Source organism: Pinus tabuliformis, chromosome X (genome assembly GCF_031772625.1).
Source record: "Pinus tabuliformis cultivar Carrire ecotype Pingquan chromosome X, CPIR1, whole genome shotgun sequence".
NCBI lineage: Eukaryota > Viridiplantae > Streptophyta > Pinopsida > Pinales > Pinaceae > Pinus > Pinus tabuliformis.
In genome coordinates, this window is record NC_142308.1 from 1121743528 (window position 1) to 1121770164 (window position 26637).

Below are 26637 nucleotides of genomic sequence, written 5' to 3' on the forward strand. Positions count from 1 at the left end.
CTGTATAGAGTAGGATCCACCAACTCGGAATCAGAAGCGTGAAGCTTCTTCCAGTTAGTGATCATAGGTGTAGACATGGGTTTGCTGTCCTCCATGTGAAATCTGCTAAGAATATCCACAATGTACTTCCCTTGTCCCACGAAGAAATGCCCCTCCTCCTGCCACACCTCCAATCCCAGAAAATAATGCATCAAGCCAATATCCTTCATCTCAAACTCTGAAGTAAGATGTCTCTTGCAGCCCTCAATGAGTCTCTCTATACCAGTGATGATCAAGTCATCAACATACAACACCAGAATGAGAGGCTCCTCACCGACCACAATGAAGTATAGGTTCAAATCAGCCTCACTCTTTGTGAAACCCAACTACTACAAGTATGTAACAATTCTTGAGTACCAAGCTTTAGGAGCTTGCTTCAGGCCATAGAGTGTCTTTTTCAATCTGCATACATGGGACTCCTTCCCATGCACCTCAAAGCCCTGCAGCTGCTCAATATAAACCTCCTCTTGAATGAAGCCATTAAGAAATGCAGTCTTCACATCCATCTGGTGGATCTTCCAACCCATCTCTGCTGCAATCGATATAATGGAGCGAGTAGATGTATACCGAGCTACAGGAGAGAAGGTCTCCTCATAGTCAACACTCTCTACCTGTGAGAACCCTCTCGCCACAAATCAAGCCTTGAACTTCTCGATGTTGCCATCTGCAGCATGCTTTATCTTGTAGAGCCAACTGAAAGTAACAATTGATTTACCTTCAGGCGTCGACACTACCTCCCAAACATCATTCTTCATAATAGAAGAATACTCCTCCATCATGGCCTCTCTCCAGACCTGCTGGCTGGCTGCCTCCTCATAACTAGAAGGCTCGGAGTCAACAATGCTTGTTACCAATGCCATGTAACTATAGAACCGCTCAAGTGGTTTACTCTCTCTAACCTGTCTCTTTGGCCCAGCAACTGATGTGGCCTCGCGCAAGGTATCTTGAAGCCACTTGGGCTTCCTCTTCCCTGAGCATACTTCTCCCACCGGAGTGAAAGAATCCTCATCATCATCAGAAGCTTGAACTCCTGAAGGCCTGTCAACTGACCTCATGCCTGAACCTGTGCCTGTAGATGCTGAAGTACTGTGCGAACTGTCCATTAGTGGACTACCCTGTGAACTACTCTGTGGACTGCCCTGCACGCTGCTCGAAGAAACACCCACCTGAATCTGGGAGCCACTCTTCACTGATGGCCCTGACACTGTAATCGACGTACCTCCTAATCCCTGACCACTGGGTCCCTATGACTGACTCAGCTGCCCCTAAGGGTCTGGTGACTCTGGATACTCTAACTCCTGTGACCTCCTGAAAGCTCTCTCCTCCTCGAACTTCACATCCCGCCTGACAACCACTTTCCTCTGCGCAGGAATATAAATCCGATAAGCTTTCAAGGTCTCGCTATAACCCACAAAGATGCCCTTGTCTGCAGTGGGCTCTAGCTTGGTCCTATTCTCCTTGGGGACATAGGAATATGTAAGGCACCCAAAGATACGAAAGTGCCCAACATTAGGCTTCTTCCCGAAAAAATCCTCCTCCGAAGTCACATTCCCCAAGGCACGATGTGGACTCCTATTCTGCAAGTACACATCAGTGTTGCAGGCCTCTGCCCACAAAAATAAAAGTAACCCCTGATCATGAAGCATGGCTTTAGCAGCCCCTGCAATGGATTTGTTCTTCCTCTCTGCAGCCCATTCTGTTGGGGATAGTAAGGAACTGTGAACTCCCTCCTAATGCCTGCCTTAGCACAAAAATCAACAAACTCACCAAGGGTATACTCCCCTCCATTGTCCGACCTAAGGACCTTGATCTTCCTACCTGTCTGGGTCTCCACAAGAGCTTTGAACTCTTGAAACCGCTTGAAGACCTCACTCTTGGTCTTCAAGAAATAAATCCAAGTCTTCCTGGAGTGGTCATCAATGAATAAAACATAGTACTCATAGCCACTCAAGGATACATGAGACATCTGAGCACTCACATCGGTATGAATCAAGTTAAGAATCCCGGTCGCTTCGTTGTCACTGCTGAGAAAAGGGGCTCTGGCAAACTTCCCCATAGCACAGCCTTTACATACATCAAGGTGATCAAAACTGAAATCTGGCACACCAATGGTGATCTCCCGCAATGTACTCAAGGCCCCATGATACATGTGCCCCATCCTGCGGTGCCAAATCTCACACAACTCTGAATTGTTAGATCTATTGTCGGTCCTGTCTTGAGTGCTGCTACTCAATGCCATCAGGGGCTGGAATGAGAACTTGTACACCTTGGCATAGCGCACAACAATCTCTCTAGCTGAAGACGCTGGAGTTCCCCTAGGATATATAAGCACCTGCCCTCTCCTGAACAACACATCATACCCTCTATCCTCAAGTGCTGAGACGGATATCAGGTTCTTCTTCATTCCAGGCACATATAGAACATCTGACACTTTCAAGGGAGGTTTGGGTCCCCTATCAAATGTCAATATCCCCACACCGACTGCTCTAACAATGTTGTCATCACAAGTACTACCTCCATATCAGTATCACCCTCTGAAAGCTCTAAGTACTCTCTGACTCCTGTCATGTGGTGGGAAGCGCCAATGTCAACATACCAAATGCTAGAAGATGCTCTGCTAGTAGTGGGGAAGGCACACTCCCTCTGAACTTGTATGGTAGGTGATCCTGCACTAGTGGCCTCACAAGCCATGAACTCAAACTCCCGATCAAATCTCTCTGAAAAGCTTTCTATCTCTGCAGAAGCTGCCATGAGTTTGTTTTTCCCTTTCTTGTTCCTCTTCTCCGAACACACAATAGCATAGTGTCCCAACTTTTGACAATTCCAACATTTGACTTTGGAATAGTCCTTCTCCTTGTTCCATTGCTTACCTTTACCTTTGCTTTTGCCTCCACTGTTGGAAGCTTTCTTCTTTGCTCTGCCCTTCTTGCCTCTTGCTAACAATGCCACATTGTCATCCTCCTCCACTTGTTTAGCTGCCCCAAGATGGTTCTTTCTTATCTCATTTTGAATGCAATCATCCCACAACCTCTTCCAATCGAGAAGGTTTTCCCGTGCAACAATGCCATCCACAAAATTCTCCCAAGTCTTGGGAAGACCATTCAAAGCAATTCTCACCAACTCAGTGGGTGCAATGATCTCACCTATGGCTGCCAACTCATCTCTCATTGAAGTGATCTTTGTGAGGTATGTTGTAGCACTGTCAGTCTTAGCCATTTTAATGGCCTTCAGTTTCTCCTTTAGGACCATTTTTCTGTTTTCATTTGAACTCTGGTAAAGACTGGTCAAGGTTGTCCACATCTCATGTGCATAAGTCTTTCCTCTCACATGAGGAATGACATGGTCTTTGATTCCTTCTAGAATCAATCTTTTTGCCTTAGCATTCTTTTTGTTAAACTCTGCCAAGTGTACAAGGTCAGCAGGTAATGCTACGGGGTTCTGTGTGGTATTTACCATAATGCCCCAGACTTTTGCTTCTTCAAAGATGCTTTGGATTCTCTCCTTCCATGCACTGTAGTTGTTCTGCCCATCCAACCTACCTTCAACTCTCAAACCCAAAGACATGTTTCACTGCCCTATCAAACTGAAATTTTCAAATATGTGGTAAAGGTTTCTATTTTCCGTGTAAAAATCAACGTGTTGTAACTTTCACTTTGCTGTCCCAAACTGCACTTTTCAGCCAACCAAGCTCTGATACCATGAAGAAATTTCAACCTCCACTCCAGTTATCAGTTTTCCTTATCACTCCATGCATTTAGTTTTAAATCCAAACATGATAAAAATTCTAAAATCTGGAAATGATAATATTTTTTTGAAAACACTAATTTAGAGATTTTACAATTGCTGAAATTGCAGAAATAAAACACAACAAAATTATGACAGCTACACACAGAAAATAACATTGATTTTTTGTCAATGTGACCCTGGAAAAAACTCCCTACAACTCTTGGGGAAAACCAATTTGAGAGCTCTTCTTTATTTCTGAAAATGCTTTTATAGATAATCTGAAATACACAATAAAAATTCTAGCAACCACAAATTACAACTTATCTTGATTTCCGTACTTGAACTCTACCTCGAAAATTGTGCCAATCAACAAATAGCCAAAACCGAAATTTTTACAGCAATAAAACAACATTAAATGTTGTACGGACAGCCTTGAGAAATGTGCCCAGAACTTGTTGTCCCTCTCTTCCTCGATTTTTGTGCCTTTCTCCTATTATACGGTTTTTCCTTGGGATGCGTGCCAATAAATGTTGCTGCCCAGATTCGCTGAAATGTCTTCTTGCTGCTCTCCTTCACTTCCTCACTGCTCAGAAATTTTCTCCTTGCTCTCTCTTCTCTTTCTCTCAAATGCTCATGAAAGAATGAATGATCTTTTCCTCTTCTCTTCTCCTTTTATTCTCTAAATAACCTTTTGGGTTACCCTAAGATCTAATGGCTGAGATTCATTTAGATCTAGAGATGAGAATAAATGTGCATTTAATTCTCACTTTCTATTTTTTAACTCACCCACTTAAATAAAGACCCACTTAGCCTTTTATTTCCATAGTCACTTTTTCACTTTCTAATTCTTCATTCACTTTAATAAAGTCACCTTTAAATTAGAATGTAACTTTACCACTTATAAAGTCACTTTTAAATTAGAATGTAACTTTACCACTTATAAAGTCACTGTTAAATTAAATTAACTTCACCACTTATAAAGTCACTTTAGGAGAAAAGTAAAAAATAAATTCGAACACTTTTCCCTAGGCCAAAGATCAAAGCCTTAGGGAACCACTTGTCCTCTGGTACCCAAATTTTAACATTGTGGTTCAAACAAATTGATGGAGTGAGGCTTGAGGGCTTCACAGATGCAGATTGGGCAGGGTGCTCCACAAACAGGACGAGTACTTCAAGTGGCATCTTCAGCAGTGGGTCAACGATTGTCTCTTGGTATAGCAGGAAGCAAAAATCAATTACACTCAGTTCAGCAAAGGTTGAGTACATGGATGCTAGTTTAGCAACATGCAAGCATATTTGGATGACAAATTTGCTTGTGGGACTTTTCAGGTAGAGGATGGAGCCTATTATGATTCACTGTGATAATCAAAGTTGCATCAAACTCTCTAAGAACCCAGTGTTTCATGATCACTCAAAGCATATCGAGATTTGGTATCACCATCTTAAAAATTGTGTGCAGAAAGGGATAGTGAAGCTATCATACATTCCAAATAAGTAGCAAACATCAAACATCTTGACCAAGGCATTGGCAAGAAGTAGTTTTTTTCATCACAGGGATAGGTTAGGAATTGTACAGAATCCTTTCCTCACTAAGAGGGAGTGTTGAAAATGTAGCGAGAAATCGATTCCTTGATTTGTGCCTTAATTCAAGGAGTCAATTCAAGTTCCTAAAATTTACGAGTGCCCCAAAAAATTAGAATGAATTAAGATGCAGTTAACTAAAGTGTTGAAGTTGAAGGTCGAGCTTTTGGTCTTCTAGTGTGAGTTGATTGAGGAAAAGCACGAGTGATTGAGTTTCAAGCAGTTGACTTGAAATAGGATGAGTTACATGAGTAGTTAACTCATGCTAATTAAATCAATCACAAAATCATCTTCCTTAATTAGAAATTCACTAATTTTAACCATTCGAATTGCATTAAATAGGAGGAACGAACACACTCTTCTATCATAATTTTGTGAGCTTGTGATAGAAAGGTGCCAAGCATTCTTATGTGAATTATTGGAGAGGGAAGCAATCCTTCTAGGAAGTGCACATATAAATAGGGGTTTTTCCTATTTAAAAGGGGTTACAAGTGCGCATAAAATTGGAGGAAGGATCGGGGATCTTGCAGGGTTGTTTCAAGCCTAGTTCAAGGCTGAGAGATCAGTTTGTATTCTCTATTGAAGCAAGGTTATTTGTAATAGATCTACTACTCAGTTTATTCAATAATATTCTCAAGCAAGCGAGGGTTTTCCCAGTTGGGTTCCCTAGAAAATTTGTTGTGTTCTCTTGTCCGAATTGTCCATCTATTTATGTTCTATTCTGTTGCAAATTGAGTAGATAAATTTTGTGTTTCTATGAAAAGAAAGTGTTTTTCAGATTGTTCATATTAGCATATCAGAATTTCGTGGAATTTCTACAATTTCACATTTTGGATTACAGGCCCATGACCACGCCTCTAGTCACAAACTAGAGGAAGGTGGATACATCTAGATCGGAGTGAGTAGATCCCACACTTTACTAGTAGATGATTGGGCCATTGATGTATTTGGTGAACACGGGGCTAGATATATGTTTTATAATCAACTCTTTGAGCCAATTTTTGGTAGAGTCAACCAGAGTGCATTGGGCTCTGCGAAGCACATGTTGAGATATCTCAAGGGGCAACAGGGCATGGACTGTGGTATAGACAAGTTGATGAGTTGAGGCTTGAGGGCTTCCTTGATGCAGATTGGGCAGGGAGCTCCAAAGACAAGAACAGCACATCAGGGTGCGCATTTAGTGTTAGATTAGCAATTGTTTCTTGGTTCAATAAGAACCAGAGATTAGTCGCATTGAGTTCAACCGAGGCCAAGTACATGGCTGCCAGATTAGCAGGGTGTTGGGCCTAAGAATTATCCTTAAAATACATCCACTTTCACTCCATTCACACATTTTCTCACCTCTATTCCACCACCATGTCATCACATCTGCTTCACTTTCATCATTAAATGGGTTACCATTGTGTTTTCCAAAATATTATTAATTCTTAGTATTTTTAAGAGAATTTGTGGTTAAACTTTAGAAAATAATATCCTTTTACTTATACCTAACAATTAGAATGAAGTTATTGACATGTGTAGGTACAAAGGAAGCTTCTAAGGCACCCTTATGTGGCACTCTATGTTCAAATTCGAATTTGAGAAGATCATGGACCTCATGGAGAAGATCATGGAAGATAGGGTTATGTGTCACCATTGGTTGAGAGATATGTGAATATGAAAAAAGAAGAGTGGATCCACATTTATGAGTTTGTTATCATAACTTTTGTATAAATAGGATTGTTATCTCCTTCATTTGTAATTTGGAATTTAGAAGTTAGAATTTAGAACCTTAGGATCTTACAAGTTTGTAATGAGAAGTTAGAATTTAGAATCATTGTAATGGAGATTTTAGAACCCCTTGGAATGTAGAACTTGTAATTGCAATTTGCAATTGATGATAAATAAAATGGAGTTTCTTTGATCTTCTATATTTGACTTCTCTTTTGATGTGCTTGTGAATCCTTGGAAGGGCCCCCATTGTCTAGCAAGTACACTTTTGTTTTGGTAAGCTTTCATTTTATGTTTGTTTGTAAAATTAAGATGATTAGAAATATTAATGAGTAGTCTCCTGTAAGGGAGCTTTAATATTTCTTACACTTGTCGCAATATCTTTAGATTTCATTTTGTTAAATGACTAAATAAGTGTTGGAGATCCCAATGAAATACCTTCTGTAAGGGAGCTTTGGCATTTCTTCACCTAGCTTAGTTTAGTTTGTCTCTAAGGTCATATCTATTGGATGATCCTCGAAGTTTACTTACCCGGATTGATAGTAAATGAAACTCTAATTTGCATCCCACATTTTAGACCCAACATTTTGGCGCCGTTGCCGGGGAGGATCATTTCGAGATAGATTTAAGAAGTTATTTTTATTGCAATTTCTTTTTATGGACTAACTTGTGAAACCTGATGACAGCAGGATCTTCATAAAGGTGTCCAAGTTTGAACTTTTTTATTTTTCATACTCAGTTTGATTTTAAATTCAGTTTTTTATCAAACCCCCCATTTCTTATTAATTCATCTACAGATGAGAAATTTGAAGATGTTAAACAGGTACTTCTTGGAGAGCAAGAACAATATTGAAGATTGGTTTCAAAAGAACCTTGCACCAAATCCAAGTATAAAACAGGTTATTCACATCCTTGCAAATAATCAGGTAAAAATTTTAAATCTTGATGTGAGCAAATTCGAATTCTTAGTCCGTAGGTGGCTTCACTGGAAGCATTCTTTTACCTAGGAAACAAAAAAATCTTTCAAGCAAGTTAAGGTAGAATAGATTAGAAAAATAAAACAAGATCTCGCTAGAGTTTTTAGTCTTGTTTTTCTTTAAAAAAAACATAATCATTTCTCATGAATAAATTTACATTTCATCCAGCTAACCTGCAAAAATAATTAAAAAACAAAACAATAAGTTAGTATGCTCTCTTCCTGCGCTTCGAGCGATCAGGAAAGATCAGAAAATCTATTGATTTATTTTGCACAAATCAATAACAATCTCTTGCTTGGAATTTGCACAAATTATTAAAACTACAGCATTATAAGAAATCGAAATCATTTTTTTTTTAATTCATTTATTTTCGATTCCAAATTTAAAAATTAAATCTGTAGTTTAGTGATTTGATCAATATGTTAAAACTCTCTACATATGTTTATTTACTCCTAACAGAACACAATTTGCAGCTCCATGATATACAAAATATTCATTATATTCTGCTTTGATGTGCTGGAATCATTTCTTCAAACAAGCCAAATCTGTATTTAAACAATTCAATGTCAGTGTTTAAGGTCTGCAATAAAAATCCATTCGGCTTGATCTAATTGCAAACAAATATTTGCTCTTAATCTTTTTGAAACCGATTATTTCATGACAAGAGAGGTTTTACATGATTACTCTATCCTCTGTCTCACAATTTCAAGTTAAAACTGAAAACAATTATAAAGAAATTGAAGCAGACAAGCAACAAATAACTGTTGTTTGTAGAAAGTTATAAAAACTTTTAGAATCAAGTCTTTATCAACAAAGCACCCAAACTCAATAATATTGCTCCACATATACGACGCTCATAGAACAACTAGTGCCAACAGCAATACTACTAACATATAACTCCATGGAACTCATTGTGGAAGCTACAATATTTCTTGCAACAGCTCCAACAAGATTGACCCCTACAACCACAACGATATTTGCATAAAATTCTTCTTTAGACTCTGTCCTGAAAAAGCCTTCAAATTTTAGGCTCAATAGCCCATGTCTTCCAATGAAAAAAACCAATTTGTCACTGCAGAATTTTCTATTTATTCTAATCTGTGGATATATGGGATACACATATTAGAATAAATAGAAAATTCTGCAATGACAAATTGGTTTTTTTCATTGGAAGACATGGGCTATTGAGCCTAAAATTCGAAGGCTTTTTCAGGACAGAGTCTAAAGAAGAATTTTATGCAAATATCGTTGTGGTTGCAAGGGTCAATGTTGTTGGAGCCATTGCAAGAAATATTGTAGCTTCCACAATGAGTTCCATGCAGTTATATGATAGTACTATTGCTGCTGGCACTATTTGTTCTATGAGCGTCGTATATGTGAAGCAGTGTTACTGAGTTTGGGTGCTTTGTTTATAAAGACTTGATTCTAAAAGTTTTTAGAACTTTTTACAAACAACATTTATTTGCTGCTTGTCTGCTTCAATTTCTTTATAATTGTTTTCAGTTTTAACTTGAAATTGCGAGACAGAGGATAGAGTAATTGTGTAAAACCTCCCTTGTCATGAAATAATCGGTTTCAAAAAGATTAAGAGCAAATATTTGATTGCAATTAGATCAAGCCGAACAGATTTTTATTGCAGATTTCTTCCTTAAACACTGACATTGAATTGTTTATATACAGATTTGGCTTGTTTGAAGAAATGATACCAGTACATCAAAGCAGAATATAATGAATATTTTGTACATCATGGAGCTGCAAATTGTGTTCTGTTAAGAGTAAATAAACATATGCAGAGAGTTTTAACATATTGATCAAATCACTAAACTACAGATTTAATTTTTAAATTTGGAATAAAAAATAAACGAATTTTAAAAAAAAAAAAGTGATTTCGATTTCTTATAATGTTGTAGTTTTAATTATTTGTGCAAGTTCCAAGAAAGAGATTTTTATTGATTTGTGCAAAATAAATCAATAGATTTTCTGATCTTCCCTGATCGCTCGAAGCGCAGGAAGAGAGCATACTAACCTATTGATTTGTTTTTTTATTATTTTTGCAGGTTAGTGTGGATGAAATGTAAATTTATTCATGAGAAATGATTATGTTTTTTTTTAAAACAAGATTACAAACTCTAGTGAGATCTCGTTTGATTTTTCTAATCTATTCTACCTTAACTTGCTTGAAAGAGTTTTTTGTTTCCTAGGGAAAAGAATGCTTCCAGTGAAACCACCTACGGACTAAGAATTTGAATTTGCTCACATCAAGATTTAAAACTTTTACCTATTTATTTGCAAGGATGTGAATAACATGTTTTATTCTTGGATTTGGTGCAAGGTTCTTTTGAAACCAATCTTCAATATTGTTCTTGCTCTCCAAGAAGTCCCTGTTTAACATCTTCAAATTTCTCATCCGTAGATGAATTAGTAAGAAATAGGGGGTTTGATAAAAAACTGAATTTAAAATCAAACTAAGTACGAAAAATAAAAAAGCTCAAACTTGAACACCTTTATGAAGATCCCGCTGTCACCAAGTTTCACAAGTTAGTCCATAAAAAGAAATTGCAATAAAAATAACTTCCTAATTCTATCTCTAAATGATCCTCCCCAACAACGGCGCCAAAATGTTGGGTTTAAAATGTGGATTCATTTACTATCAATCCAGGTAAGTAAACTTCGAGGATCATCCAATATATATGGATTTAGAGACAAACTAAACTAAGCTAGGTGAAGAAATGCCAAAGCTCCCTTACAAGAGGTATTTCATTGGAATCTCCAACACTTACTTAGTCATTTAACAAAATGAAATCTATAGATATTGCGAAAAGTGTAAGAAATATTAAAGCTTCCTTACAGGAGACTACTCATTAATATTTATAATCATCTTAATTTTACAAACAAACATAAAATGAAAGCTTATCAAAACAAAAGTGTACTTGCTAGACAACGGGGGCCCTTCCAAGGATTCACAAGCACATCAAAAGAGAAGTCAAATGTAGAAGACCAAAGAAACTCCATTTTATTTATCATCAATTGCAAATTGCAATTACAAGTTCTACATTCCAAGAGGTTCTAAAATCTCCATTACAATGATTCTAAATTCTAACTTCTCATTACAAACTTATAAGATCCTAAGGTTCTAAATTCTAACTTCTCAATTCTAAATTCTAAATTCCAAATTACAAATGAAGGAGATAACACTCCCATTTATACAAAAGTTACGATAACAAACTCATAAATGTGGATCCACTATTCCCTCTTCATATTCACATATCAACCAATGGTGACACATAACCCTATCCTCCATGATCTTCTCCATGAGGTCCATGATCTCCTCAAATTCGAATTTGAACATAAATTGCCACATAAGGGTGCCTTAGGAGCTTCCTTTGTACCTACACATGTCAACAAACTCATTCTAATTGTCAGGTATAAGTATATGGATATTGTTTTCTAAAGTTTAGCCACAAATTCTCTTAAAATACTAACAATTAATAATATTTTGGAAAACACAATGGTAACCCATTTAATGATGAAAGTGACGCGGATGTGATGACATGGTGGTGGAATAGAGGTGAGAAAATGTGTGGATGGAGTGAAAGTGGATGTATTTTAAGGATAATTCTTAGGCCCAACACCCTGCTAACCTGGCAGCCATGTACTTGGCCTCGATTGAACTCAATGCGACTAATCTCTGGTTCTTATTGAACCAAGAAACAACTGTTAATCTAACATTGAATGCGCACCCCGATGTGACCTTCCTGTCTTTGGATCTCCCTTCCCAATTTGCATCAGGGAAGCCCTCAAGCCTCAAATCATCAACCTGTCTATACCACAGTCCATTCCCTATTGTCCCTTGAGACATCTCAACACATGCTTCGCAGAGCCCAATGCGCTCTGGTTGACTCTACCAAAAATTGGCTCAAAGAGTTGATTATAAAACATATATCAGGCCCGTGTTCACCAAATACATCAATGACCCAATCATCTACCGATAAAGTGTGGGATCTACTCACTCCAATCTAGATGTATCCACCTTCCTCCAATTTGTGACTAGAGGCGTGGTCATTGCCCTGCAATCCAAAATGTGAAATTGTAGAAATTCCACGAAATTCTGATATGCTAATATGAAAAATCTGAAAAACACTTTCTTTTCATATAAACACAAAATTTATCTACTCAATTTGCAACAGAATAGAACATAAATAGATGCACAATTCCCACAAGAGAACACAACAATTTTTCTAGGGAACCCAACTGGGAAAACCCTCACTTGCTTGAGAATATTATTGAATAAACTGAGTAGTAGATCTATTACAAATAACCTTGCTTCAATAGAGAATACAAACTGATCTCTCAGCATTGAACTAGGCTTGAAACAACCCTACAATATCCCCAATTCTTCCTCCAATTTTATGCGCACTTGTAACCCCTATTAAATAGGAAAAACCCCTATTTCTGTGTGCACTTCCTAGAAGGATTGCTTCCCTCTCCAATAATTCGCGAAAAGAATGCTTGGCACCTTTCTATCACAAGCTCACAAAATTATGATAGAAGAGTGTGTTCGTTCCTCCTATTTAACGCAATTCGAATGGTTAAAATTAGTGAATTTCTAATTAAGGAAGATGATTTTGTGATTGATTTAATTAGCATGAGTTAACTACTCATGTAACTCATACTATTGCATCTTCATCAAACATAAATCCTTCAAATGAGGATAAAAGAGTTGAATTACTTAACATAAGGATAACTTCTAAACACACAAAGATAGATACAATGTTTGACAATGGATCACAGGCAAATTTAATATCTGAATATTTAGTTAAGAACTCGGGTTTGGATACACGGAATCATCCAAGAGCTTACTCATTAGGATGGCTAAATAATCAACTCAGATAAATGTCACAAAACAGTGTCGATTAACATTTGCCATTACAACTAATTACATTGATGAAGTGGAATTAGATGCGGTTCCAATAGACATATGTGGAGTTGTCTTAGGAAGTCCTTATCTTTATGATCGTGATGCAATATTTTATAGAAGAGAGCATAAATATCACCTTAAGAAAGATGGGGTTGAATTTATTATCAAGGCACATCAAAGTAAAAATCACTTGAATTTAGTTGTTACTAATCAGATGAAGTGATTAATAAGTTCAGATAAGAGATTTGTAATCATGTGTGTAAAGGAACAACATAAGAATCGACATGATGTTTGTTCAAGTTATGAGTCGCAGCTTAAAGATAGTTTTATCAAAGAGGTAGAAACTTTTCCAGTTTTATTTAAAGGAAACAAACATCTTACTCATAAGCAGGGAATACAACATGAGTTACAGTTGATGCCTAAAGCTCCTCTTCCTAATGTCAGAATGAATCAATTCAGTCCAAGTTTGGAAGTTATATGTTACAGGGATGCAGGTCAGTGTTCGGGAAAGTAAGTGTTAAATTTCTCTTACATTGTGTCACCATTTCATGTTTCAAACAGTTTGGAAGCCTCTTTTCAAGTGGAGAGGAAACCTATTTGTTTTCATATCAAAGCCTTTTCTAAAGCAGTGTCAAAGCATCCAAAACATCTAAGGGAAACTTATGCATCAGGGGAAAGTGCTAATCAATGGAAACACCATTTAATGAATAAGGAAACAGTGATTCAAACAAATCAACAGCCATTTCAATACTTTCAAAATCAAACTAAGTTGCAGCAGTTTTCATATTACAGTTTGATGGGTTTATTGTAACAAGTTCACTTAGTAATTAGGAATCAAGAAAGTATATCAAGTCAAGTGGCTAGTTTGATGTCAAAAATGTCTTTGAATGTCTCTGTCATTCCGCAATATAGATTGTTAATACTGGATGTTAAATCGTACCAACGATTGGTTTTCAAAAGACTAATTTCATGAGAAATTCTAAAGAACAAGTCCATGATCATAAACGAAATTTCCCGAAAATTACAAGTTCTTGCAACTTCCTGTAATAGCTTAATGGTTTGACATGTTGCATGACAGATTAGCAAATTCGAAGATCTAGGGGTTGTTCCTAAATGTCCAAGGATGGTGAAATACCTATCCACTCTTGAATTCGAAGTCTACAGGTGGCTGGTCAACGCTGGTCAAACTCAGCTACTTTAGCAGAAATTCCATAATTAAAGAGTAAATTTGCTATTATTGAGATTTTGCATGCCATAATTCATTTTTTCTCAGCAAGAGTCATTATCCATTCCTCATACACTACATTACATTTTCTTCAATCCTAACCCACCAATAAAAGCAATGAAGCTCATTTACAAGCTTTTTGTTCCACTTTACATATTCATTGTCAGTTTCCTTTTTCCTACCCTTGCAAATAAAACCTTGCTTCCATACACCATTGAGTCCATAGTCCTTGAGTCTAAATATTTTTCTAAAAACAACTTTAAGCTTGCATGCCTTAAGGGCAAGCTATCATGCCGATAAACAAAGGGAATACATCAATGTCCTTTGTTCATCGGATCTTCTAAGTATTCAACAACAAATTCGGGGCATCTTGACTCTCATCCACACCAAAGATGGGAGTTCTCGTGTTGACTAGTGGCATACATTAATAGCCACTAAGTTAACAATTTCTTGTTATGTTCGACACCGAAACATTTATTCACATAATAAGAATTGTGCCAACGAGTGTTGAAGACTTGAAGATCCATCATTTTGTAGCAGAGGAATCAGATTTACTTTCATTACTTTTCAATTTTTGATGTAAATGACTTAAGGACAATTCAATAAATAAGGCTGGGGGGAAGTGTAAATTCTAAATTTTGTCTACCTTCCAAGCCTTATACATTTTCAGCTGCATTCAGCAGCAAACTCCAAACATTCAACAGAAGATCCAGCAGCAGATTTAGCAGTAGATGCAGCAACAATAAAAAATTCACTTTTTCAACTTCATCGACCATTTTCACAACCAAATAAAAAAGACTATGATCAGAATGTTGCAGCCACACATGCACAACTCTCATCCATTTTTGAAAGGGTAAGTTGAGGAATGATATTTTCTAACTTTTAACCATTTAATTCCTTGAAAGCTAGAATGATAATTTTTGGAAAATACACTTTCTTTCTTCATTTCATAAAATTGCCAAAACCATTTACATTCATACTTTGTCACATTCATATTTTTCCATATTCATATATCACATTCTAAAACCCCCATACCTTCAAAATATGTTCACTATTACATGAGCATATAAAGACTTTGTAAAAAGTACTTAAAAGCTAATTGGATGCAACCAGTGTGGAAAAAGTCCCGATAAAATCGGGATTTATTCCCCAAAACGCGATTTTTTCAAGAAAAGGATTAAATCGGCCGATTTTTTGCCGACTTTTTAAGAAACGAAAAAATCGGGATTAAATCAAAAAAGTCGGGATTAAATCGAGACTTTTTCCAAAAAATCGTGGTAGTTTCTTTAATGATTTTTTTTTCTTTGAAAAAATCGGGATTTTATTGAAAAAATCGGGATTTTATTGAAAAAGTCGGGATTTTATTGAAAAAGTCCAGATTTTTTTAAAAATGAATATTTTTGTATTTTTTTAATTTTGCCGACTTTTTGCCGACTTTTTCGAAAAACTCCCGACTTTGCCGAGTTTTTCAACTTTTGGACCCTTGCCGAATTAATCCCGACTTCGACTTTTTCCACATTGGATGCAACACAATCATGGTTGTTACACAAAAGCCAACCATGATGCATTCCAACAAAAATACTTTACAATAAATATCGCATTATCATTATGCAAAGATCATACATTGAATTTGAATGCAACAAACAAAATACAGTTGAAACACAAGAACCAACCAAGTTGCAATTCAACAAACACACTTTGCAAAAGTTAAGTAATGATATCATGCAAAGTTTAAGCCAAAACTCAAATATCAAAAGTAATGTAATAGATTGCATGAAGACATGGAATACCTTCAATTTGGGGGTATGTTGGGCCTAAGAATTATCCTTAAAATACATCCACTTTCACTCCATTCACACATTTTCTCACCTCTATTCCACCACCATGTCATCACATCCGCTTCACACTCATCATTAAATGGGTTACCATTGTGTTTTCCAAAATATTATTAATTCTTAGTATTTTTAAGAGAATTTGTGGTTAAATTTTAGAAAACAATATCCATATACTTATACCTAACAATTAGAATGAGTTTGTTGACATGTGTAGGTACAAAGGAAGCTTCTAAGGCACCCTTATGTGGCACTCTATGTTCAAATTCGAATTTGAGGAGATCATGGACCTCATGGAGAAGATCATGAAGGATAGGGTTATGTGTCACCATTGGTTAAGAGATATGTGAATATGAAGAGGGAATATGGAGTTTCTTTGATCTTCTACATTTGACTTCTCTTTTGATGTGCTTGTGAATCCTTGGAAGAGGGCCCCCATTGTCTAGCAAGTACACTTTTGTTTTGGTAAGCTTTCATTTTATGTTTGTTTGTAAAATTAAGATGATTAGAAATATTAATGAGTGGTCTCTTGTAAGGGATCTTTAATATTTCTTACACTTGCCGCAATATCTTTAAATTTCATTTTGTTAAATGACTAAATACGTGTTGGAAATCCCAATGAAAGACCTCTTGTAAGGGAGCTTTGGCATTTCTTCACCTAGCTTAGTTTAGTTTGTCTCTAAGGCCATATATATTGGATGATGCTCAAAGTTTACTTACCCAGATTGATAGTAAATGAAACTCTAATTTGCATCCACATTTTAGACCCAACACAGGGTGCGAAGCTATTTGGTTGAGGAATCTTCTCGTGTGCTTGTTCAGGATAGAGTTGGAGCTTAACGTGATACACTGTAATAATTAGAGTTGCATCAAGCTCTCTAAAAACCTAGTGTTTTATAATCACTCTAAGCACATCAACATACGTTACCACCACATCAAAGATATTTTTTAGAGAGGTATCGTTACACTCGAGTACGTACCAACGGAGGAGCAGACAACAAACATTCTAACCAAGGCATTGCCAGGTAGCAAATTTGTATACCTCAAAGAGAAGTTGGGTGTAGTACATAAAACTTCCTCTCTAAGAGGGGGAGTGTTAATTGAAGTAGAGAAGAAGTGTTATGCTTGTCTAAGTGCTAAGACTAGCAGAAGAACACAAGACTATCACTTTAGCATAACATTCATTTATTTAACTATTTCCTAAAGTTAGACTTATGAAAAAGTAAAAGTTTATAAGTTAACTTATGATTTAATCTCAGCGATTGATCACGATTTAATCTCAGCCATTGAGAAGGAGATTAGGGTTGAGGTCAAAATTATAAGAGGAGATAGAGCGAGTTGGTGGCAAGTCAGTTGAGCACAAGCAGGTGTGAGAGAGCAGCAAAGGAAGAGCAAGGGTTTTAGCAGATCGTAGAACTCAGCATCCAAGCAGAAGAAATTGAGAAAGGGTCGAGCCTTTATAACCAGCGCAGAGCTCTATTCACACTTGTGGATCGAATTGCTAGTCTAAGCAAGAATTGCACAGATCCAGTGCTCAGGAAGGGAATCGATTTAGCTGGAGAATGGACGAATATTTTTCTTGTGATAAACTGGAAAGTTTCTCCCTTGTAATTCTCCGAAGAAAATCTTTTGCTGCAAAAGAATAAAATACACACAGCGTTGCAAGTTTTCCACAGTGTTGGGGTTTCCTAGGTCTATTTTGTGTTTTATGGTTGATGTGTTTGTCTTCTGATTTATTTTACGTTGTGCATATTAAGTTAGAAAACTTAGTATGTTTGTGACTTAAATTTCTAGAAGTTTATATTTCTGGGTTTTTACACTGAGAAATTGCAAATCAGTTTACTGGATTTTAAGGAAATCTAACATCCTGCCAGGTCTTCCAACGGATGCCTCATTAACTTCAGCACTTACGTGTAGGGCTGGTTTCGTGGCCCTTTCAAGCAAACAAGCAAGCTCCCTTAGACATTGGGATCTGTAAGGCCGTCCCCTCCTTCAATCAGCCATCACAAAAAATAAAGTTAAGTGTTTACAAATATTGTAACAGCTAGCCGTGGCTCATGTGCCCATGTTGGCATTTCAATCACATTACAAAAGTCGGCATAAATGAAAGGGCTGTCACAGTAACTGTGTGGGACAGAAGATCAGCTATAAAATATCTTCAAAAAGGAATTAAACAAGGACATTTTTGAAAGGTTTAAACTTTAATGAGATGATTGGTGTAAAGGAAAACAAAACGATCATTAAAGGGTGTTATAATATTTAATGGCCATTTTTCAGACTCATACTTGTTTTGAAAATAGAACACATTATCTTAAAGAAAGCAATTCCACAGCAAAAGAAAATCCTTGCACATACAAGAAAATCTAAAAGAAATGTAAAAGCCAGGACAGTCTAATTTGGGCTAGATCTATAAAATGTTGAAGATCTACTTTCATCTTGAATGACATTATTTTAAACATTTTTGTATGACACACGTGTGTGTACCATATAAAGACAAAGAAGTGTTTGTTTTTTCTTTCCATCGTCAGTCTTGTCTCGTGTATATGTATTTTGATAGCTAAGAATTGAAACTTGAAAGTGATTTAATTATTTTGGTTAAACTTCCCATAATGGAGCAGTTAAAATTCTCTAGAATGAGCATTTCTCGTATCTTTGGATAAAAGCCACTCAAGTGCAATATCAAAATTAATTTTACAATAATAATCACAAGACATATCCCTGTAATTATTTCTCTCTCTTAAGAAAGTTGATTAAAGTTTTAAACTCATAACTAAGAGTTAATTATAATTATTCTTTGCTTCTGATTATAATGTCGCATAGATATGCAAGCTAAATCCAATCAAGGACCCAGGTTTTGAGGAAGATAATATATAAGAAAAGACAATATATCTTACATTAAGTATCATAGAATCTCACCTTTGTCCGGTTAAACATAGTATAGAAAGTGGCCACTTCAAATACACGAATTGGAGCCATTTCAAGAACCTCTGCAACCTGTATCATCAGATAAAACATGCTCATTGTGTTTGTGATCATAACCCTTCGGAGAAAAAGTACAAAAGTCTACCAATGCTAAATGTGTTAGAGTAAAAGAAAAACTGTGATGAGAATAAACATGTGTTTATTCAACTAACTTTATCATGAGGGCAAGCACAAACTGATTTTGCCTGAACCAATGATTTTTAATTTAGTACTTTCTGTATTCAGCACAAAGAACAGCAAAATAGAACCAAAGATTTGTTTGAACACAATAAAATATGTTATTGAAAATTCCAATCACAATTAAGCGAGAAGTGCTTAAGACGTGCCTAAGAGGTCAAATGAGATACACTGCACGGCAACTTATATATGATACGGAGAGATTAATGATAGCTATTATATGGAACATTACAATCATATACAGTTTGAAACTTTGAAAAATTGACAGCTATGAATGTGTCAAATTTATTTGACTAATTTCAATAAAAATGCTTTGAATTTTTATTTCTTGATAACTCCCAGATTTTATAAATACATTATACATTGAAGTGCTACAAGCAGCAATTACGTTACACATATCAAAAAAAATATTAATTTCTTTCCTCTGTTCTAAATAAAGCAGTAGGAACACAGAATCAGAACATGACAAATTAACACACATGCATGTGTCATTAGTGTACATATCTATGCGATGTGCATTATACATCATGTATGTTGGAGAACCAACACATTCTGAACAGATAATCATATAGTGCATTGCCTCATATGTAGCAGACGGGTAGGATGATAAGTCATATTGCTTGAAAGCCCCCTAGTATCCTTTTGTGGCACAACCCTCACTTATTGTAGATTAAAACACATAAACAACCAAAAAGAATACTGAGAAATCTCCTGCTAGTGAAGCTATGAGGGTAGAGAACATGAGCGGAAGCCTCACTAACTCACAACTTAAACTCATAATGGCTTCAATTGTGAAAAGACAAAAACTACCTACCTTCACTGGGATGAGCAACAAAGATATCACCAGGCACTGTAACATTTGTAAGACTATCTGGATAAGAAATGATTAGAACAATGAGTCATTTTGGTCGAAAATTACCCCCACCTACTTCTTGTGACATTACATGACTTTCACAGAGATTAAAGATGGGCCATTCAAGAACATGATCAGAAATATAGACTGCGCACACACAAGAATTTAGATTGTTACGAGAAGACAGTGAAATTGCAGATGAAATGTTCAACCTTGAACGAGAGAAGGGTGAAGCATACATATCAACAATTTGAAGTTAAAGGCGCTAGTTAAAAAATTGGAGCGCAAGACACTGATGACTTCAGTGAGAGATGTTTTATGGATGGGTTGTTGCCAAAGTACAGGATTAGAAATAAAGTCATACCCTCTGTGCCATAGGAAGAAGCATGTACAGGGACATTAAATCTAGAAAATGAAGGTCGTGGGCAGGAATTTCTTCTGGAAAGAGAAGAGAATAAATTGTTAAGCGAGGATACTGCAATGGCAGATGAAATGCCCAGCCTCAAACAAGAAAAGGGTGAAGCAAATGTATCTACAATCTGAAGTTAAAGCACTAGTTAAAAATATGGGAATGCAGGTCACTGATGGATTTACCCAGGCTGCTTGGAAGCAGGAGCAGGAGCAGGAATGACAATTTTCAGAAGCTTTTGGGTCGGGAGCATTTTTTACATAATATATATTTTTATATATATTGATGCATATATGTCAACAAAAGCATGTAGAATGATGATTTAGTTATAAAAAATATAAAAACATGGATTAAACCATATAACATCAATCATCTAGTAGTTATAATCTTCATCAACCACAGGTCCACAACATTTCAATTCTCATCAACCTTAAAGTTTCAAAGTTCCAAATTCAATAGATAACAGTTGTCATCACTAAAGTTGTATTTATAACCATTACCAAACTATAACAAAGAATATCAAACATGAAACAAAACGTTTCATAAAGCATCATATTCATAATTCATTACCAATGAGTTATAATTCCCAGCTTCAAACTTCTAACTTAAATTGTCATATATTGTTTACAAAAAATTCGATAGTAAATATGAAAGAGTCAATAGTTATAAAAAGTACTAGAAACAAAAAAGGCAAGTAAATCTACTATCGACTAAAATTTCTTCGTGCCACGTGAAACTTCTAATTTCTTTTCTCGTGAGTCGTGATCTATTAACAATGGGAGTCTCCTCTCACATAGTCTCACTCTAGAATGGTCATGAACCACGTCTAGAACCAGAAGGCACATTACCTCCACGCAATGTTGCAAATGGAGGTGGTGGCAAAGTTGGCGCAACTCGAGCATTGCTTGTCGATGGTGGCGGCATTGTTGTTGACGCCATTGCTATTGCTTGATGATCGTCATTCTCATCATCCAAAATTTTTGCTTGCAACTGTTCTAAATGTAAGGCCCCATCCTCCAAATTATCCTTCGGGTTGTTGTGCCAACTAATATATGCTCTATCAAATCGAGCCCGCTCACAATAATGTGTCAACAACGTCAAGTTGTAGTCTACATAAACCAAACTTTCTACCCGGTTTTCATTGAGGCAATTTCTTTTGACAATGTGGATGAAGCTATAGCTACTCCAACACCTCTCTGCAGAAGAGGTATTAACCACTTGCGAAATAACTTTAACTGCCAATTTCGCCAAAGGTCCCCCAGAGCCATATATGTTCCATCATTCAACATGATCCAATTTATCTCTATAGTCGATTGCATGCAAAGTACCTAACATTCTAATTTGACTGAGGTATTTGCTTAATTCTGCACGCAATCTACCACAATCCTCCCTATCAGGGACCAGCTTGCCTAATGCTAGCATATACCCATTTTGTACCTCTATGATCTGTATGGGGTTTTCTCCTAACACCACCCCCAAGTGCAAGTTTGGCCAACCAAGATGGAGTAGTATTTTGGCATAAGGACATATGCCAAGGCATCGAGTGGAACATTAAGATTAACCCACCTTTTGATCACATGTTTGTGCATATGATCATACAAGATGGCATCTTCCAGCTGAACTGTGAACAATATCTTTGATTTGCCCTAGCATGTTATCCATCTTCTCATACACCTCCCCAATCATTGGCGCATTTGTCTTTGCAAAACGAATCATGTGCGCTTGGTGAACTGCAAAACATTCTTCACACTTGCCCAAAACTGACCATCAAGAATGGTGTCCTCCACCTCTTGAAAATCTTCCCTATTAGATATGGTTGCAACCCTGTCCTTTAATACTTGCCATGATTCACTTGATACCATGCTAGTGAATGCCTCTACTTCCTTCAAAAGGCGCATAAAGGTGAGGTAATAGCTAGCAAATCTAGTCTTTGCAATCTTCAATAGCTCCAACCTTGAGTGACTACAGAAAAGGCCATGGGCATTGCTATGATTGGTAATAAATCTTATCATGTACTTGCTTCTCTTGTACAATGAACCAATCCATTGTATTTGAGTTCCTTTATCTTAATAATGTTATGCATCAAAAGGTTCAGTGTGTGAACCAACCACCTAGACCAAAATATGTTGGGGTATCTATCCTCAACGATTGCTCCCACCTTCTAATCACACATGTTTGTGAATATGATCATACAAGTTGGCATCTTTCGGCTAAACAATATCTTTAATTTTCCCTAGCATGCTATCCATTTGCTCATACACCTCCCCAATCATCAACGCATCTATATTTTCAAAAAGAATCATGATATAAATGGGCTTGGTGAATTGCAAAACATTCTTCATACTTGCCCAAAACTGACTATCAAGAACGATATCCTCCACCTCTTGTCCCTATCAGATGTGGTTGCAGCCCTATCCTTTAATACCTACCATGATTCACTTGATACCATGCTAGTTAATGCCTCTCTTACCTTCAAAAGTCGCCTGAAGGTGAGGTAATAACTAACAAATCTAGCCTTTGAAATCTTCAATAGCTCCAACCTTGAGTGACTACAAAAAAGGTCATGGGCATAGCTATGATAGGCGTAATAAATCTTATCATGTACTTGCCTCTCTTGTACAATGAACCAATCATTTCTATCTGGGTTCCTTTATCCTAATAATATCATGCATCAAAAGGTTCATTATGTGAACCAGACACCCAAACCAAAATATGTTGGGGTATCTATCCTCAATGATTGCTCTGCCACCTTACAATAAGAAGTGATATTAGTAATTACTTGGATGAAACTGTATGGCCCAATAGTTTCAATTGTTTGAATTGATGGCTCTACAAATGTCAGTCTTGAACTTATCTAAATAGTCATGAGATGAAAGGAATATTGCTCCAGTAGCAGACACACCAAGAACACTTATCAATGGTTTGCTTTTTACATTTGTCCAACCATTAGATACAATGGATACCCCATATTCTTTCCAAGCATTTGTGAATTTACCCAAAGCATTTTTTTATTTGGCTTTTTCTCGATCAATTCCCACGGTTCTAGCTTTGTCATACTCATGGCTCCTATATCCTTTCGAGGCATCATTGGTGGTGGCAACCATTTCATGCCAATTACGTGAGCGAAAAACATTGAATGCTATGCCACATGCAAAGAGAAACAAGTAACCATTTGTATCCACGCCATCCATACAACCTTGATCAAGGAGTTTTGATATTGTTCTATGCCTTGAAGGGATGTTTGTGCCTATGGTTGTGAATCCACTAGCATGGGTAGATGCCGATGGAGTTCTTGCTTGATCTGAAATGATCATATGTTAAACTGAAGTAGAATTGATTAATGCCAACAGTGAACTGAATGTTAACTTAAAGTGCTTTAATCTGTGAGAACTGCTTGAGAAGAAAGACTTTACGACAGATGAAAAACATAAGCAAGATGTAAAACAGAAGTGAAAAGCAACAAAAACACAGCGATACCAGACAACAAGATTGATTACAGAGTTCGTCCCTGATGGACTACATCTCTGGGTCCGCTTTCAAGATGGGTGACCGCTTTATTAGGATTGAATCCGAGGAGGTCGATTACACAGCAAATTAACCAGATTGATTGTGCACGCAAGCACTTCTGGTCATTGTCACAAGAAAGCTCTCTGAATTAACTTTCCAACGCCTATCTCAGTTCCCAATTCCGACTCTCGATGCCCCTGTTACATTGAAAACAAAATCGCCTATATCCTCCAAAATATGCACTCTAAAACGCAAAACCACTCATCCCATCTTCAATGAGCAAAACTGCCTTTATAACCCTGCAAATGCATTCGAACTCCTTCATGCCAAGTTTAGGAATGAATTAGCTAACTTTAGGGGTTAAATTAGCATTTTGGTTACGAGTTTTAATGTCACATAATGACATTCACCTTTTAGGAATTGATTGATATTCAAAAATACAATTAAAAACCCAAAAATAACTTTGTAATAACAAATCACCGTTGGCGGTTAGGTTGACAGTGCGAAGTTGGTTGACCGCCCATATGAACAGCATGCGGTCAAGCCACAAAGGGACACGGATACATTTTTATCCCACGGTTTCAAAACCGCTCTCCAACGCTGCATGTGACAACTGCCTCGTCTCGACTGACAGTGCGGCTTCCAGACTCCAACCTCATGCCATGGCAGTTAACCACATGTTCACATGTTGCAGTTATGGTGGATCCTCCGCGCGGTCAGGTTAATTATTTAACTTCGCGGTTCCGAAGCCCCAATGGCTTCCCTGCATCTGATCACATTGTCCATCATGGTTAGACTCTGTTGTGGTCTAGTCCGGCGGTTAGGACTGTGTTTGAATGTTTTGAAATGTTTTTTTATGTTATGCAATGTGTTTAGAAGGTCTGAGGGTTAGAAACCTTAGGATTATGGCTTTTTTTATGCATTTTTAATACATGGGTTTAGGTTTAGTTTAGGGGTTTTAGATGCTAGGTCTTGAATTACATGTTTTTTTTACCATAGCTTTTTAGGGCTAGGTTTTAGTCATAGGTTTTAGCATAGGTTTAGAATGTAGGCTTTAGATGTTTTTTTTAGATCTAAAACAAATCCATGCACCTGTTTTTTTGTCACAAAGCGACATTGGTGACATCACATGATGACAAACCCTCGTCAACAACCAAATCCTGTGAGATGGATGACAAACCCTCGTCAACAACCAAATCCTGTGAGACGGATGACAAACCCATGTCAAAATGACCTATTCCATCCATGACAACCAAACCCAGCGGACTGACGACAACCATATGTCAACAACTAGGAACATATCCTTCGAACACCATGAAAACCATATCCACCATTGACATCCACCGGACAACCTGAACCATAAACATCATTGTCGAAGCTGAAGACACCGGACATTGAATGCTAACGATGAAACTGAACCTGTGCAACTGATCTGACAAGATCCTCCTGGATCAATCTTCTCCACTTGAATGCTTTTGGACCACAAAAGTTTGACTTAAACAGATAGTAAATGAGGATAGAGTTCCCTCACTCTCCACCTTGCCCTGATAATGTACCAATACATTCAATCAACCACTTGACAGTGATGACCTTGATGATGCTGATTATGGCACATTTTGAATTTGTGAACTGTTCCATCCATCTCCAGTATGCACAACTTGTGAAGATGGTTAAACAACTTGTCATGAACATGGCAATTGACTTCCTTCCACGAAGTACCATGAAATTAGTGATTCATACATATCTTTGAAAAGACTTTACAGGATATTGTGTTCAATACTATTGACATATATTAACAATCTACATTGCGGAATGACAGAGACATTCATAGACATTTTTGACATCAAACCAGTCACTTGACTTGATATACTTTCCTGATTCCTAATTACTAAGTGAACTTTTTGCAATAAACCCATCAAACTGTAATATGAAAACCGTTGCAACTTAGTTTGATTTTGAAAGTATTGAAATGGCTGTTGATTTGTTTGAATCACTGTTTCCTTATTCATTAAATGGTGTTTCCATTGTTTATCACTTTCCCCTGATGCATAAGTTTCCCTTAGATGTTTTGGATACTTTGATACTGCTTTAGAAAAGGATTTGATATGAAAACAAATAGGCTTCCTCTCCACTTGAAAAGAGGCTTCCAAACTGTTTGAAACATGAAATGGTGACACAATATAAGAGAAATTTAACACTTACTTTCCCGAATACTAACCTGCATCCCTATAACTTATAACTTCCAAACTTGGACTGAATTGATTCATTCTGACATTAGGAAGAGGAGCTTTAGGCATCAACTGTAACTCATGTTGTATTCCCTACTTATGAGTAAGATGTTTGTTTCCTTTAAATAGAACTAGAAAAGTTTCCACCTCTTTGATCAAACTATATTTAAGCTGCGACTCATAACTTGAACAAACATTATGTCGATTCTTATGTTGTTCCTTTACACACATGATTACAAATCTCTTATTTGAACTTATTAATCGCTTCATCTGGTTAGTAACAACTAAATTCAAGTGATTTTTACTTTGTGTGCCCTGATAATAAATTCAACCCCATCTTTCTTAAGGTGATATTTATGCTCTCTTCTATAAAATATTGCATCGCGATCATAAAGATAAGGACTTCCTAAGACAACTCCACATATGTCTATTGGAACCACATCTAATTCCACTTCATCAATGTAATTAGTTGT

The 26637-nt window shown here is 36.8% G+C and overlaps 1 protein-coding gene across 1 annotated transcript in view; it reads right to left on the reverse strand.

Moving 5' to 3' along the window:
* Positions 1–26637, reverse strand: part of LOC149143773 (NADH-ubiquinone oxidoreductase 24 kDa subunit) — a 123416-nt gene that overhangs the window by 33222 nt on the left and 63557 nt on the right. Inside the window, exon 5 of the mRNA XM_089447578.1 lies at positions 18925–19002. Within this exon, the coding sequence (XP_089303704.1) occupies positions 18925–19002 (78 nt within the window). The remainder of the gene's footprint in view (positions 1–18924; positions 19003–26637) is intronic.